This window comes from Danio aesculapii, chromosome 5, assembly GCF_903798145.1.
Source record: "Danio aesculapii chromosome 5, fDanAes4.1, whole genome shotgun sequence".
NCBI classification, from domain to species: domain Eukaryota; kingdom Metazoa; phylum Chordata; class Actinopteri; order Cypriniformes; family Danionidae; genus Danio; species Danio aesculapii.
The window spans coordinates 65865293-65882322 of NC_079439.1; the positions used below are offsets into that span (position 1 = coordinate 65865293).

A 17030-nucleotide genomic window follows, 5' to 3' on the forward strand; every position below is an offset into this window, starting at 1 on the left:
GCAAGTTTAATGACGTACAAAATGGAATGCCTCGATAAATCCGATCTGCCTGTTTACATAATAGTCACATTGTCACATATCCGATTTATATCTGACTTATTTCCACATATGAAGGAGGCCTGAAACCAATCTCTGAATAATCGAATGCATGCATTTTTTTCCCGTGTTTATACAGTCAAAGAACAGATCCATATGAGCAAAAATCAGAATTGGGTCACATTTAACTGGCAGTGTAAACGGGCCAAAATGTGATTCATGGAATCATTCAATTGAGTGATTCATTCAAATAAGTCATTAAATCACTTGGTTTGAAAAAAAAAAATAATAATTTTTTCTTCAATAAATCACAGCAGTTCCCAACACAGTGCATCCATCTGCGTAAAACATATGCCAGAGTAGTCACTCTCATTTAAGCCCTTGGTTTACGCATGCTGCAGCTTAATCAGCTGTCTGAGTTTGGTTCAGATGGTACTCTGCTGCTGTGTCATGTACAGTTTGTGTTCAGTTGACCACCTGCTGAATCACAAATGCACAGTATTATCAGTTCACCGGTTCTCAAATCTGATCTCAGTGTACTGTTCTAGTAACTAAATAACTCAGGAAATCGGTTTATTTAGAATAAAACAGGGTATCATGCATGTTAAAAGGTATGTAATTTGTGGATAAGAGCTTACTGGAGGCGCAAACCGTTTCAAACAATTTCATCTGATTTGGTGAACTGCTTTGACTGGTTCACTTAGACGATCCAGTTAAAAAGAATGATTTGTTTAACAATTGGCCATCACTACTTCATTGTTGAAACCTTAAAAGACTTGATTTTGTGATACTCTTGCTGAACAGATTTTTTATTTCATACTCTTTTGACTTTTGATGATTCTTTAATTATCACTGGCTGTAGAGAGGAGGATGCCATTTTTCTTTGACAAAGGTTTTCTCCTGTTTCTAGCTAGTTAGGGAGTGAGGTAAGCCTATGGTGTTTGTTTGATTTTCTTTTATTGAGGTAAGTTAGTTTGTTCCTCCCAACATTTAGATTTATTCTGTTAGTTGTTTTGGCCTGGGCCCCGTTTATATTTATTCAGCTTCCTTTGAAGAATCAGAGTTAATAAAAAAGTCAACTTCTTAAATCTTGTGTGGTGATTTCTGGCTGGGACAGGGGTGAAAACCTTCATAAAACGTTACGTTTTCTCCAAACTCCTAGAAATAGGTCAAATTAGGGGCTCCTCTAAAGGCTCTTGGAAACACTTCTTCGGTGGGTGTGGCGAGTCTCCTGTTATCTATATTTTGCTTGGCTGATTTGAACTTTATGTAAGAGAGGAGACTTCATCCTAGTGCAAATAGAGTTTGATTTAGTCATGTTTACTTTATCACCCACGTTAGAAGTATTTGACCGGTGTAGAAACAGAGATCTAATTGTAATTGCAGAATTCTTCAACATTTCAGTGCCCAAAGAAGACAAGAAAATTGAGACAAAATATGAGTTGTGCGAAAAACTTGTAGAGGCAAGTATACTACCTGAATGCTCTGTTTAGGGTGAGGATGATATTCAGATTGAAGCTGATGCCTTGTTTGAGACCAATTTGGCACATAGTCCAGTGGATCTCAATGGCAGTCCTCGGGCTCTTTCGCCCTGCACATTTTGTATGTCTTCCTTAATTAACATACCTGATTCAGATCATCAAGTCCTTAAAGCTGCGGTCACACTAAGCTTTGTGCGAAATTCTGTCGTGCGGCGCTGCGAAAAGGGATGGGATTAAATAAGATGATTAGACATTAAAAAAGCGAGCGATTGCTCCATGTTTTAAATTTCTGTCCAGAGAGGTCATGTTTTGATCCTCGACTGGTCTCACGCAGTCAAGTGATGCGATTTCGCAGGTCAGAGTTCACCAAGCTTGAACTTTGCACTGCAGCAACATGCGAAATTTAACACATAACCTTGCGTTTCGGGTCTGACGCATTCAAGTGCGTATGAATGGAAGTCTATGGGAGGAAAAGCCCAGTGTGACCGCAGCTTCACAGAGAGATCCATGAACTGACCTTATGTGTCAAATAAGAGAGACATATAAAATGTGCTGGGCAGGGGGGCCAGCGGACCATCTCCCATGTAGGTCCTGCTGTAATGATTAAATTGAAAGAACTTTATCTGGCTCTAAAGCATAGGTCTCAAACTCAATTCCTGGAGGGCTGCAGCTCTGCACAGTTTTGCTCCAACCCTGATCAAACACAGCTGGTCTAAATAATGAAAGTGTTCATGACTCTGTGGAACACCTTGATAATTGGATCAGCTGTGTTTGATAGGGTTGGAGCAAAACTGCAAAGCCGCGGCCCTCCTGGAATTGAGTTTGAGACCTTTGCTTAAAGCGTCAAGAGTACAAAACTCTGCCTCTTCTTTTAAAAGCTTTTAAAATGGAGGTAGACAGAGATACTAAACTGCGCAAGCTAGATCTTGAGGTTTGAACCTTGCAAAACAAACCAGAACCACATCCTCAATACACACCTTCCAGTAATCTGAATGCATCAGTGCCTGAATTTCGGGTTGGTAAATTTGTTAAGTTGGTACCTCATTTCCGTGAAGCTGAGGTTGACTGTTGTTTTGTTCCCCTTGAACATGTTGCTGTAAAATTGAGTCGGCCAAAAGACATGTGGTCACTTTTGTTACTATGTAACTTTGTTGCTAAAGCTCAAGAGGTGTTCTGCTTTGTAAATAGAGGAATCATTGGATTACGACACCGTAAAAGCTGAAGTTTTGAGAGCATATGAACTGGTGCCAGAGGCATAACGTTAGAGATTTAGATCTTGTTTAAAATCACCGAAGCAAACATTTGTAGAATTTGCAAGAGAGAAAGGATGCTTTTTGAGAAGTGGTGTTTTGCTACCAAAACCACAACTTGCTTCAAGAGTTGTGTTGTTGGAGGACTTCAAGAGTTGTGTGCCAGAAAGTCTTTTTGTACATTTAAATGAAAAGAGGATTTCCAAGCTGACAATTTTTAGCAGACGAATTTGTTCTCACTCTCAAAACAGTGTTTCAATCTGCATGTTCTGTTAACAATGTGCAATGTGTCCATGCTTTTTCAACTTAGCAATGATTCCAAATCCACCTCAAGAACTGGTATAACAAAAAAGGAAAGCTTTCTACCACGATGGGCTTACAAAAATACAAGATATATCCAAGTGCAGAAATTGAAGTTTTAATAAAAAAAAGGGGGCAGGCCAGGTACAAAAATCCAAAAGAGACCAAAAGTACAAAACAATAAACAAAAGTGAATCAAACAATGTTTGAACAGAAATTCAAAAACATAATCATAACGTGAACAAACAAACAAACCAAAACGATGAGTCAGCGAGCAGACTAGGACCATATAAGAGCCAGACAAAACAAAACAGAATTATGTAAACAGAGTGCATGAGCACACGGCAAAAATCCAAAGGCAAACTAAACACAACATAACAAATATATCTTATAACACTAATTAGACAATGACAGACAGCTGGAAACAATTAGTGATCACGTGAACTACAAAACAGAAACAAACCAAAACATAACTAGTGTCCACATGACCACAAGATGACACTACAGCAGACGGGACGCTTTCACTGCCTTGACCCTGGCCATTTGATTTCAGATTGCAAAGCTCGGAAGCAAAAACAATCTGCAACCAAACCTAAAGGTGTAGCGTTTGCTCAGACTCTCTTTGCTTTTGGTCATTTTCAGTCCAGCCAAACCTTCTTCAAATTACTTCTTAAAGGTCCAGCAAAATTAGATGTTAGTATCGGTATATTAGCATTCAAGGATATCTATAAGCTGGTGTGGTACAAAACAATGACAAAATTCGAGTTTAGAAGATTTAAAACTGATATAAATTTTATATTTATATATTTTTTTCCACGTCACCACATACTTCGCTTTCTCGTCAAATCTTGACCAATCAAATGCTCTGATATGCACCGCCCCCTTCAAGACGCTTCACTTTTGCTTTTCATTTGATGCGCCTGAGCTCAACCGCTCTCACTGGCAGAGCTGTGATGAAACAAAACACTATTGGCTGCTTATTTTAAAAGGGGAGCAGCTACTCTATGTCCCACCCTCTTTTTCGTTTTTCAGTTGAGATTACGTCAAACATCAAATTAAAAATGCACATTTCAAAGCACTTCACGGGACCTTTAAATCTTGTGTGGTTTTTGCTTGCTGGGATGAGGGTGAAAAACGTTACAGTTTTCTCAAAATCCATAGAAATAGGTGAAATTATAACCACATCATATCTTAAAAATATATTTTTTTATTATATTTTTGCACTCATAACTTGATAGGGTCATTCTAACTGCTTTCTAAGAGGCTTTTAGATGTTTTTTGTATGTTTGCTTTTTTAAAGTGAGAGTGACATTCAATAATCTCGGTTTGTTCTTTGTTAAAACCACAATTTCAATATTATCATAGATAAATGTTCAACCCAAGCTCATTCTGATTACGTAGCCCTATATACATTTCTGGAGATCGCCAATTACATCCCAGGACCTACGTTTTTTTTTGCAGTTTTTGCGAATCCACCAGAGGCCGCTGTGTTCGCTTTTTGAGATCTCAGATTTCTCTCGCAAATGCCATTCGCGCCTGCTGTTCTTGCGTAAATCCACCAGAGGCCGCTGTCGACTGACTGTTTGGCTGACCGATCGACTGACCCATCCTCCTCCTTCCCTAAACCCAACCAATAGTATTTTAAAAAGCACAGATTGACCCGCCCACACACTTCCCTAAACCCAACCAACAAATTTAAAAAGCAATCCAATATATAATAAAATAAAATAAAAATAAAATAAAAGCTCTCGCCTGATTTTTACCACGATTTACCAAATTCTTACTCTGTTATTTACTTGTTTATTTTATTTTTTGGACTCTGTTTTTGTCTTACCTGCTTTCTGGAACCGTTCTTCACCTGACTCAAACCCCATCATCGTGGTCAGCTCCTCTCTGTGTCTCAAGTCCATCAACCTACATGGTGAGCCAACTGGACAAACTGGTAACATCGGGAAAGCAGTCCATACGGAGGTAAAAAGGAACGCCGTCATACCGCCCTGTAGCATTCATTTTAAAAACGAAATGCGGCCATACGTACTACTGGGCTACATAATTTGTGATCTCCAGAAACGTATATAGGGCTACGTTTTCCAGAATGAGGTTGTTGTAAAGACTACACACATCTGATATAAACAACACAGGCTCATTGTGATTACCCTGGTATACATTTCTGGAGAGCACGAATTATGTAGCTTGTCGCGTACATCGGCTGACTTAAGACGCAGAGCGGAGTGCAGAGTTGACCGCGACGACAGGGTTTGAGTCTGGCGAAGAATGGTTCCAAAAAGCAAGTAAAACAAAAACAAAAGGCAAAAGATAAAATAAACAGGTAAATGACAGGGTGAGAATGTGGTAAGATCTGAAAACGTGATAAAAATCAGGCGGCTGGGGGGCTTTTCTTTTTCTGGATTGCTTTTGAAAACACTGTCAGTTAGGTTTAAGGAAGGGGGGGTTGACGCTGGTTAATTGATGCTTTTGAAAACACTATCGTTTTTTTCATTTAAAGGGGTGGGCGGGGGGATCGGTCGGTCGGTCAGTCAGTCGACAGCAGCCTCTGGCAGATTAATGTGAGAAGAACAGGTACAAATGGCACTCTTGAGAGAAATTTGAGATCTAAAAAAAGAGTACACAGCAGCCTCTGGTGGATTCGCAAAAACTGCAAAAAACTTACCTCCTGGTACATATTTTGTGCTCTCCAGAAATGTATACAGAGGTATGTATCCATAATGAACCTGGGTTGGATATGCAAAAAAAGATCTTTGTGTTTTCTTGGGAATTATTTTGTCTGATGGTGATTTAATTTATTTTCCTGTTTCGCAGTAAGAGCCAACTTAATCCCAAGTCCTCCGACATACAATTCCAGATATGATTACTTGAACTGGGAGGCTTATTCCAACATCACCTACTACACCAGAATCCTGCCGCCGGTCCCTAATGACTGTCCCACACCAATGGGAACCAAAGGTAAGAGATAGAGTTCACCTCAGTTTACTCCAGATCAGTGTAGTTTTTTCCTTTTGAAGGACACGTGACCTGAAACTACAGTTTTGTTTTGTTGTCTTTTAAGAAGCAATATTAAAATTCTTCAGACATATCTCCAGAAAACCTTGTGAGTCGGTTCTAAAACCATTCCATGTGTCTCTGCAGGAAAAATTAAGCTTCCAGAGCCCAAACTTCTGGTAGAGAAATTCATGTTAAGACGGAATTTCAGACTGGACCCTCAGGGAACAAATTTGATGTTCGCATTTTTCGCTCAGCACTTTACACACCAGTTTTTCAAGACTCACAACCGTGTGGGGCTCGGGTTCACAAAAGGTCTGGGTCACGGGGTGAGTAGCACATTTTAAAGTTTTTTCATTCACATTTAAACAGATTTCTTAAATAAATTTACTTTATCATTAAAAACATGCGGTTTCAAAATGTGATATAAAGGCATGAACAGTTATCTTTTACAAATAATATTATTGCAAATGCATTGGTAGGTAATTGTTTTCTTTGCTATTTGTTTTGTTTTTTTTATCAATCAAGCGACTGGATTTTCTTATTTACTTGTAATGTCAGCATTATTTCACACCCAAAAGCATCTCCTAATCTTTATGAAATTGAAGATTTCAGAGAATGCTCACATTCATTCATTTATCCTTCGGCTTAGTCCCTTTATTCATCAGGGGTCGCCACAGCGGAATGAACCACCAACTTATCCAGCATATGTTTTACACAGCGAATGCCCTTCAAGCTGCAACCCAGTATTAGGAAACATCTATACACACTCATTCACACACATACACTACGGCCAATTTAGTTTCACCTATAGTGCATGCCTTTAGACCAGGGATGGGCAAACTTGATCCTGGAGGGCCGGTGTCCCTGCATAGTGTGTTTGATTAGTGTTGGAGCAAAACTCTGCAGGGACACCGGCCCTCGAGGATCGAGTTTGCCCATTCCTGCTTTAGACTGTGGGGGAAACCGGAGCACCAGGAGAAAACCCACGCCAACACGGGGAGAACATGCAAACTCCACACAGAAATGCCAACTGACCCAGCAGGGACTCAAACCAGCGGCCTTCTTGCTGTGAGGGGACAGTGCTAACCACTGAGCCACCGTGTCGCCCCAGTAAAGATCATGTTCCTTGTAAATTTTACACCGTAAATATATGAAAACTTAATTTTTGATTAGTAATATGCATTGCTAAGAGGTTTGACATTTAGGATAACTCAGATTTTTCTGTTTAGTTTTTCTTTATGCTGTATATAACTTCACCACAAGGAAATTGATTTAAAACTCAAATTAAATAAAGTCTTATACACTGTTTAACTACATTTGTAAGTTACTTATTTAAATTTTTGATAGTTACAGGCATGTAAACATGCACTGAAAACCAAACATACAATTTTTGAACAGCATTAGCTTTACATAATAAAGTTCTGTACACTATTATCTTGAGTGTATTTTAACATATTTTTAATTCCGTTTTGAAATGTAGGTGGATGCTGGACACGTTTATGGAGATTCTCTTGATCGCCAGCTGGAACTGCGGTTGCACAAAGACGGGAAGCTGAAGTACCAGGTACCGCTGAGCAGCTCAACGTCATAAGTTTAGACATAAGTCATGCTAGGGCTGAGCGTAGCTCCAAGTAAATGTCAAACATCATTCTGTTTATGATCATCTCATTGATGAAACATGAGCAATTTGATTTGTATACAGCTATGGAAAAAAAATTTAAATAAAGATAAAAAAATATATATATACAGTTGAAGTCACAATTATTAGCCTCCCTGAATTATTAGCCCCCCTGTTTATTTTTTCCCCCAATTTCTGTTTAACGGAGAGAAGATTTTTTCAACACATTTCTAAACATAATAGTTTTAATAACTCATTTCTAATGATTTATTTTATCTTTGCCATAATGACAGTACATAATATTTGACTAGATATTTTTCAAGACACTTCAATACAGCTTAAAGTGACATTTAAAGGCTTAACTAGGTTAACTAGGCAGATTAGAGTAATTAGGCAAGTTATTGTATAACGATGGTTTGTTCGGTAGACTAACGAAAACAAATATAGCTTAAAGGGGCTAATAATTTTGACCTTAAAATGATTCATAAAAAATTAAAAACTGCTTTTATTCTAGCCGAAATAAAACAAATAAGACTTTCTCCAGAAGAAAAAATATTATCAAACATACTGTGAAAATTTCCTTGCTCTGTTAAACATCATTTGGGAAATATTTTAAAAAGAAAAAAAAATTCAAAGGGGGCTAATAATTCTGACTTCAACTGTATATATATATTTTTATCTTTATTTAAATTTTTTTCCATAGCTGTCTTCATATATATCTATATATGAAGAGTTTAGATGCAAAATCCACTAAATGCTGTCTGAAATTTTTCTCTAAAACGAGCATTTTTATCAGACTTCTGTGTCTATGTTCTGTTTTCCTGGTCTTTAAAGTTAAATTATGTCAATATAAACAAAGGAGGCTGAGAAAAATGTTCATTTTCAATAAAAATTCCAGACGGCACTTTTTTCATCGGTTTTTGCACCTGAACTCTTCATATATAAAAAATTAAGAGACCACTTGCAAGTTCTCAGTTCCTCTGGATTTATGTATTTAGGTACAACACAATTTTAGTTTAATTCTGTAAACTATTGATGACATGTTGGCATGGTGGCTCAGTGGTTAGCACTGTCACCTCACAGCAAGAATATCGATGGTTCGAGTCTTAGCTGGGTCAATAATCTGTATTGTAGCTTCTTACTGCTAAAATGGTGTGAGTGTTAGTAAATAAAAGGAACTGAAAAGATATTAATCCACTTAAACATTTATTCAAATTTGTTTTTAAATATTCACAAATTAAACACTCATTTCTCTCTAGAGCAAACAGTAAACACAAATAAAATGACCTTACTCTTCTGTAAACAAGTTGAACCCAAAATAGAGAGGTAGTGTAGCTTATTATGAAAACAAAAAAATCATGATAATAAAAATACAGAACACTCAGCAAACTAACATGGCTGAAACAACTCTGACATTGTACTTTGCTGTTGCTTTCTACCAGATTGAGTGTCACTGACAATACTTTCAGTTGACTTTAGCAAGACACTCCTCATCTAGCCACCTGTGGTGCTTTTTTAGGTGCTGGTTGTTGAAATTCCTCATACTGTGGCAACAATTCTTACAGATTACCTGTTTTTGTTCAGTCTCTGTGACTTTGAAACCAAAAATAATCCCATATTACTGATGTCCTGTTGTTTCTTTGATATTAATTTCTATTAAAGGGAAAATCTATTATTGCTTCTGAAGCAGCAATTGTCATCATCCCACTCGCCACTTGTCCACGGTTTCCTGTTTGTTTGTTTTTTTGTTTTGCAAAAAAGATTCTGTTTTTGAATCTTCAAACAAATGATTTTTTTTAAATTACATTGCGATTTTACTGTCTTTATTACAAACATTACAACATTTGACACATACAGAATAAATTAGGAAAACTGGACAATTTTCAATTCTCTCTCTTCATTTTTATAGCTGTATGTCATTTGAAAAGCATGCAAACGTAATACCATTACAGAGGGGCTCTCATATCCAAATCTGTTACATCTCCTAACAGAGCTTCACCTCTACAGGTCCTTCATTATAAAACAACCATTTACATTTAGCCATATTTACATATTTTACAAAGGTTTTACAGGTTGATTCTGCATGTGTTTTATGAATGAGAGCCTGTGTCTTCAGTTGCTTCATTTCACAGCTGTCTGCAAGTATTCCCTCCTGCGATAACCTCATAGTGTGGCCACAGGATTGTGGGTGTGATTATAATTTCAACATGTGGTTTTGCTTAAAACTAAATGATGTCATTTAAGATACTGCTCACTGTTTAGTCTATTAGCAAGTAGTTCACTAACCGAAGTCTTTGAGAAGAGAAGAGGATTTTCTCATCCTCCATGTAATGAGGAGCTTTATTCATAAATAAAGCTTTTTATTTATAATGCAGCTTTATTTTGGGATGGTCGTACAGGCAAGGTCAATACAGGAACAGGCAGGAGCATACAGGTATTCCAAAGGATGGTCAGAAAAACAGGCGAATGGTCGGGACAGGCGGCAAAACAACATAAACAAAGCAAAGGTCAAAAATAGGGATGGCTGATGTGAAACTGACATTTCGACACATGTCGAGATCCTGAAGCGCAAGTGTCTCGAAACACTGCACCAAAACATGATCCGAAACACCCAGGTCACGTGACTAAGGTGATTCGAAAACCCAGGTCACGTGACTAAAGTGTTTCTAAACACCCAGGTCACATGACTAAGGTGATTTGAAACACCCAGGTCATGTGACTTATGTGATTCGAAACACCCAGGTCAGGGGACTAAAGTGATTCGAAACAGCCAGGTCATGTGACTAAAGTGTTTCGAAACACCCAAGTCATGTGACTAAGATGATTTGAAACACCCATGTCATGTGACTGAAGTGATTCGAAACACCCAGGTCATGTGACTAAAGTGTTTTGAAACACCCAGGTCATGTGACTAAAGTGTTTCAAACACCTAGGTCATGTGACTTAAGTGTTTCGAAACACCCAGGTCACGTGACTAAGGTGATTTAAAACAACCAGGTGATGTGACTAAGGTGATTCGAAACACCCAGATCATGTGATTAAAGTGTTTTGAAACACCAGGTCACGTGACTAAAGTGTTTCAAAACACCCAGGTCACATGACCAAAGTGATTCGAAACACCCAGGTCACATGACCAAAGTGATTTGAAACACCCAGGTCACGTGACTAAAGTGATTAGAAACACCCAGGTCATGTGAGTGTTTCGAAACACCAGGTCACATGACCAAGTGATTTGAAACACCCAGATCATGTGACTAACGTGTTTCGAAACACCCAGGGTCACGTGATTAAAGTGTATCGAAACACCAGGGTCTTGTGACTAAAGTGTTTCGAAACACCAGGTCACGTGAATAAAGTGATTCGAACCACCCAGGTCACGTGACTAAAGTGATTAGAAACACCCAGGTCATGTGAGTGTTTCGAAACACCAGGTCACATGACCAAAGTGATTTGAAACACCCAGATCATGTGACTAAAGCATTTCTAAACAGCCAGGTCACGTGATTAAAGTGTATCGAAACACCAGGTCATGTGACTAAGTGTTTCGAAACACCAGGTCACGTGAATAAAGTGATTCGAAACACCAGGTCAAGTGACTAAGGTGATTCAAAACACCCAGGTCACGTGATTAAAGTGTATCGAAACACCAGGTCACGTGACTAAAGTGTTTCGAAACACAGGTCACGTGAATAAAAGTAATTCGAAACACCAGGTCAAGTGACTAAGGTGATTCAAAACACCCATATCATGTGACTAAGTGTGACCTGGTGTTTCAAAAACACTTTAGTTATGTGACCTGGTGTTTCGAACACTTTAGTCACATGACCTGGTGTTTCGATACACTTTAGTCATGTGACCTAGTGTTTAGAAACACTTGCGCTTCGGGAACTCGACACTATGTTGAAATGTCAGTTGTCCAGCGATCCGTAAATGCTAGATCGCTGGTGGTCATGACACTCCAGTTGTTTAAAAGCTTAACATTTATTTTTTTTTAAATTGACAACTGGTTTTATTCCACTCAATCAAAAAGAAATAAGACTTTGCCCAGAGGAACAAATATTACCAGAAACACTGATGAATTCTTGATGAATTGCAAGCTCAACTGCATTTATTTGATGACTTCTGGTAGTCTAAATAAGTATTGAAACATTCTTTTAGTTTTGCTTTTCTCCATGGTTTTCTGTAGGTGCTCAACGGTGATATTTACCCCCCAACAGTGCTGCATGCGCAGGTCAAAATGAGTTACCCTCCATCAGTCCCTCCGGAGCAGCAGATGGCCATCGGGCAGGAGGTGTTCGGGCTGCTACCGGGGCTAGGAATGTTCGCTACTTTGTGGCTTCGTGAGCACACCGTGTGTGTGAAATCCTAAACAAGAACATCCAACCTGGGGCGACGAGCAGCTCTTCCAGACCGCCAGGCTCATCATTATAGGTGCAGATTGTCTCAGATTAGAAAGTTTTTCCAATTTTCTTTAAACGCTGAATATCTTGTACCTGTAGGTTTTTCAAGAACTTTAATTTATGCCTAATTTAACTGTGAACTGTTGACTCGACCCAAGGTGAAACCATTCGTATCGTGATTGAGGAGTACGTGCAGCATCTGAGTGGCTACCGGCTGAAGCTGCAGTTTGACCCCACGCTGCTTTTCAACTCACAGTTCCAGTACCAGAACCGCATTGCAGTGGAGTTCAATCAACTTTACCACTGGCACCCGCTCATGCCTGACAGCTTCCACATCGACGGAGACCACATTCAGTACCCACAGTTCTTGTTCAACACTTCCATCCTCACACATTATGGCTTGGAGAAGCTGGTGGAGGCCTTCTCGATACAACCCGCAGGACAGGTAACAACACTATGAAGCAATAATATCCAGCTTTAGACCTACAGACCCGCACATGTTTTAGGACAAACAATCCAGGCTTCCAACTGGGAGGGTCTTTCAGTGCGAGCATGTGGATTATGGCTAGAAGAGTTACAGCCGTGGCTTGTGAGAATGTACACTTACATATAGCATCATTTTTGTGATGCTGTACAACAATAAATACTGTTTTTCATTACTGTAAGGGGTAGGTTAAGGGTTGTGGTAGGTGTAGACGCAGTGCTTAATTGGTGAATTGTGAGGTCCTGGAACGGGCATGTTACCAGAGGATGTAGAGGTGCCACGGCGTGCACGATAGTGGAGACGGGGGGTTGGCGCGGACGTAATTGAAAGACTTGTGGCGGGGGGGGGGGGGTGGGTTGGTGAGATGGCGGGGCATTGGATGGCGGAGGGGTGTCGTGGACGAAAGTGAAGAGGGTTGGGGAGTCATGGAAGAAAGTGAAAAGTGAACCAGCGATGGGGGAGGAGGACACCTGAGGAGGGGGATTGTAAAATGTGGTGCTGGATAAGATTTTAGAGGTTCCGATCTGGCGTGTTCCGGCACAAATTAAGCACTGTATAGACGTTAATAAAACACAGGATACTGTAAGAGGTAGGTTTAGGGTTGGTAGGTATAGACATTAATAAACTACTGCAGGTTTTGTAAGGGCTGTTGCACACCAAGCCAACACCAACAACCATTCAATTACGAATCCCAACTGGTTAAGGATTGGGTAGCTGGACCAAAAAGCTGCACGTGAACACACCAATGGGATAAAAGCTGACTAAAACGAGAGAACATGTCATTCTGCTCACAAGAGGGGCAGCATCTGTTTTTCATTCTGCAAAGGGAAAACCAAACTTTTGGACGCCCACAGACAAAGCATAAACAAAGCAGCGTTCTAGTACCATTATCATTTGCTCGTGAAAGTATATCGATAATCTAATAATCCATATCAGTTGAAAATATTTGAGCAAATTAGAGCCAGCCGATTTGTGATTATTCTTAGCTTGAATTGTTTACTTACTACCCCTACTGAAAAAAAAACTGCTTAAATTAGCCTAGACTGGTCCTCTAGCTTGTCATTTTCCAGCCTGACCAGCTAAGTCGCAGGCTGGAAATGGCTGGAAACCAGCCTGGAAGTGGCCAAAAACGCCTCTAAAACCAGGCTGGTCGACCACTAAAAACCAGCCAACCAGCTTAGGTTGGTTTAAGCTGTTTTTTCAGTAGGGACGTCAATTCACTATGTCACACTCACGCTCTGATTCATTGCTGAATCACCTATCAGAGCGCTCTCTTCAGCCAATGGTCAACGCCGATTTTACATGCTGAATTAGGCCAACAAGCACTAACATTATCCTGACGAGAGCCAACATGTGAAACACACTAAACCAAATAGCCTGACAGGTAAAGCCCAAAGGTTGACCATTGGCTTGGTGTGTCCCGGGCCTAAGGGGAAGGTTTAGGGTTGGGGTAGGTGTAGACGTTAACAAAACACAATAGGTTGAACAAACAAACTATATATCTCCTAACCTCCAGTCAAAAAATGATATTGTTAATTTTGTTGATCAAAATGAACTTAAATAAAAAATGTATTTGTAGTATATTGTGTATTTTTAATATTGTCTACATTTATTAACAAAATACAAATGTATTATTAAATTGAATGGATATAAATCATGTTGACATTCTTGTGATTGGCATCCGGTACAGTAGGTGGCGATAATGCTAGCTAGTCACCATTAAAGGTCTTATAAAATTAAAATAAAGTTTTTTAGATGTTATTATTAATTTTTGAAGATATCTGTAAGCTAGTGCGCTTCAAAACAATGACAAAATTCACGTTTAGAAGACATAAAATTTGTATACTTCAGCTTGTCATCAATCCATAACCAATCAAATGCTCTCTAGTATTTAACAGGCCCTGCCCCCTTCAAGACGCTTCATTTGCTTTTTATTTGATCAAAGAGCTTAGAATCACCAAGAGACGACACTCAGTAGAACGTTCCAATGCAACAGCAGCGCCCAGCAACAGGCCTGCGATTCATTTTGGAGTGAAAGCAATCAGCCGTCCATTGGATCCTATTGCTGTCTCGATGGCAAGCAGGTGCTTTGTTTTTTATATATATATTTAAAAAGCGCATCAAAGCTGAAATACAACCTGAAAGACGACAATACACCACTTACTATCACAATCATGAGCACTTTTAATAGTTTATTTTACAGACTTATAATATGCTGTTGTTCTATTGGAATTTTTATTCCAAAATGGCCGCTGCGTGACACTAGCGGCATCTAGTGACTGTTTCCCAAATCGAACTAGACAGTCGCCTTTTGGTGATTCTATGCTCCTTGATTTGATGTGCTTGAGCTCAACCACCCTCACTGGCAGAGTGGTAATAAAACAAAACACTATTGGCTGTTTTTAAAGGGGAGGGGCTACACTATGCCCCACCCTCTCTTTGTGTTTCGGTTGCGATTACGCCAAACATCGAATAAAAATGCATATTTCAAAGCAATTCACAGAACTTTTAAACAAGAAAAAGAAGACTGATCCATCATTAAATATGGGTGTGTCTCAATCAGCACCCTTGTTCGGTAGTTACTGATCATCAGGGCATCAGCCATTTTAAGTTTTGTATTTTTAAAAATGTAGTAAAATTATTAGTTCAGCTTTTGTTTATAAATTACAGTTTTGATAATGTACAGTGAGAACATTCTCATGTCATGTTCAATGTGCCTCAATGTGCAATGAATCAATATTATACTGTCCTTTCAAGTGCCTGAATTTGTCCACTGATGTACTGATGGACAACCTCTGGAGCTACATAGCTGATTGAGATGCACCCCATAAGTTTGTCCCCAGCCTGGATAGTGTGTCCTGAATTGTGTGTTGGTCTGCTGTTGAACATATCTCCCATGAGGGCTGTGGAGGAGAGTTTAATGACTTCAGCACCTGCACCAAAAGACAAGCACTGTTTCATTTTGAGGTGCAGTGACCCTTAGGCTGTTAGCAGGATTTTAGGTCTGGGTCTGTTTTTGTCATTTCATTTCCTATGCGTTTACCACACTCGTCTGTCTGAGTTCTTAAGCTATTTCACCCCCCCAAAAATATTATTTTATCATTTACTCTTTTACATTTACATTTATTCATTTCGCCGGTGCTATTGTCAAGATAAAAGAAGTTAAAATCACTTCAAATAAACAGAGAGCAACAGTAGATGGAATAGGGTTGAGCAATATGGACTTAAAAGTGTATCACAATATTGTTGGTCATTTTATTGTGTGTATTGCTATCCAACACAACTCAAACATTTTAGCAATATCACACGAGTAGCAGTGTGAAATGGCTGTATATTGACACTGGTGGGAGGTGTGCGTTGTCTCCAGGCCGCAGGCCGAGTGCCTTAGTGTCCCACCAGTGACAATATACAGCCACTGCTACGAGTATGATATTGTGTTTATATTGATATTGAGTCTCAAAAACCTCTTTGTACAATGAACTACTTTCTTCCGCTGACGTCAGAACAGCAGAAACCATTGCTACTTCATACAGTAAATGTCACTTTAGAGCTAGTGTTTGAATGATTCTCTAGCGTAATATCTAAAGTGATGACAAAACATGTGATTTTACTGACATTTTAGGATTATAAGGCTGAACAGCATGAAATGCCATCAGTCTACAGAGATTTCCCAATATTTCTCTGTTGCAATTAGGATATCACAAAAATTAACCCCAAAAAAGCCAAAGAAAAGCAAATACTACCAGATTACTATAGTATAACAGGGTATATAAAGAAATCAGAGAGTGAAATTTAAAACCTTTTAAGACCTTTTTAAGACTCTTTCTATTAATTTTAAAACCTCATCCTCACTTTAGGTATTAACCGGTAACATTGGCGACATTTTAACTTACAGTATACTTAAGTCATACTGAGTGTAACAAACTAATCCTAAACTTAAATATTATTCATATACTAAATAAAAATGCTAATCCGGGCAGGTGGCGCCTATAGAACGGCAGAAATAACACTGTTGCCTTGGTTACTGCAGTAAACAAAGCAGCATGATATTATTGATTTCATATACTACACAGCATCCCAATATTCGCGGAATATATTCAGGCAAACGTTAGCATACAACCATACATTGTATAATCAAAAATTATACAAATTGAATACCTTGTAAAATTGTGTTTAAGACTTTTTAATACTTTTTAACCGCCTTAAATTTCCGAATTAAATCTAAATTGATTTATCATCTCTTTCAATATAAATACTTTCTAAGAGACCGCGAACACCCTGTATAAATAAAGCACTACAAAATAAAAAAGAGAGATCGACTTAAGGCTCGTACACACCGGGACGCTTTTCGTTTCCTTTTATCGTCAGCGTTTTCTGTGTCGTATTTCCAGATTCAAACCCAATCGATTTTCACTAGTGTTGAGCAGAAGAGCATGCAAAATCATTCCTTGACGTTAG

The 17030-nt window shown here is 38.9% G+C and overlaps 1 protein-coding gene across 1 annotated transcript in view; it reads left to right on the forward strand.

Moving 5' to 3' along the window:
- ptgs1 (prostaglandin-endoperoxide synthase 1) overlaps window positions 1-17030 on the forward strand; it is a 69157-nt gene that overhangs the window by 18633 nt on the left and 33494 nt on the right. The window contains 6 exon segments of the mRNA XM_056458718.1: window positions 5888-6031; window positions 6215-6396; window positions 7551-7634; window positions 11875-12054; window positions 12056-12119; window positions 12247-12533. Coding sequence (XP_056314693.1) covers window positions 5888-6031; window positions 6215-6396; window positions 7551-7634; window positions 11875-12054; window positions 12056-12119; window positions 12247-12533 — 941 coding nt within the window.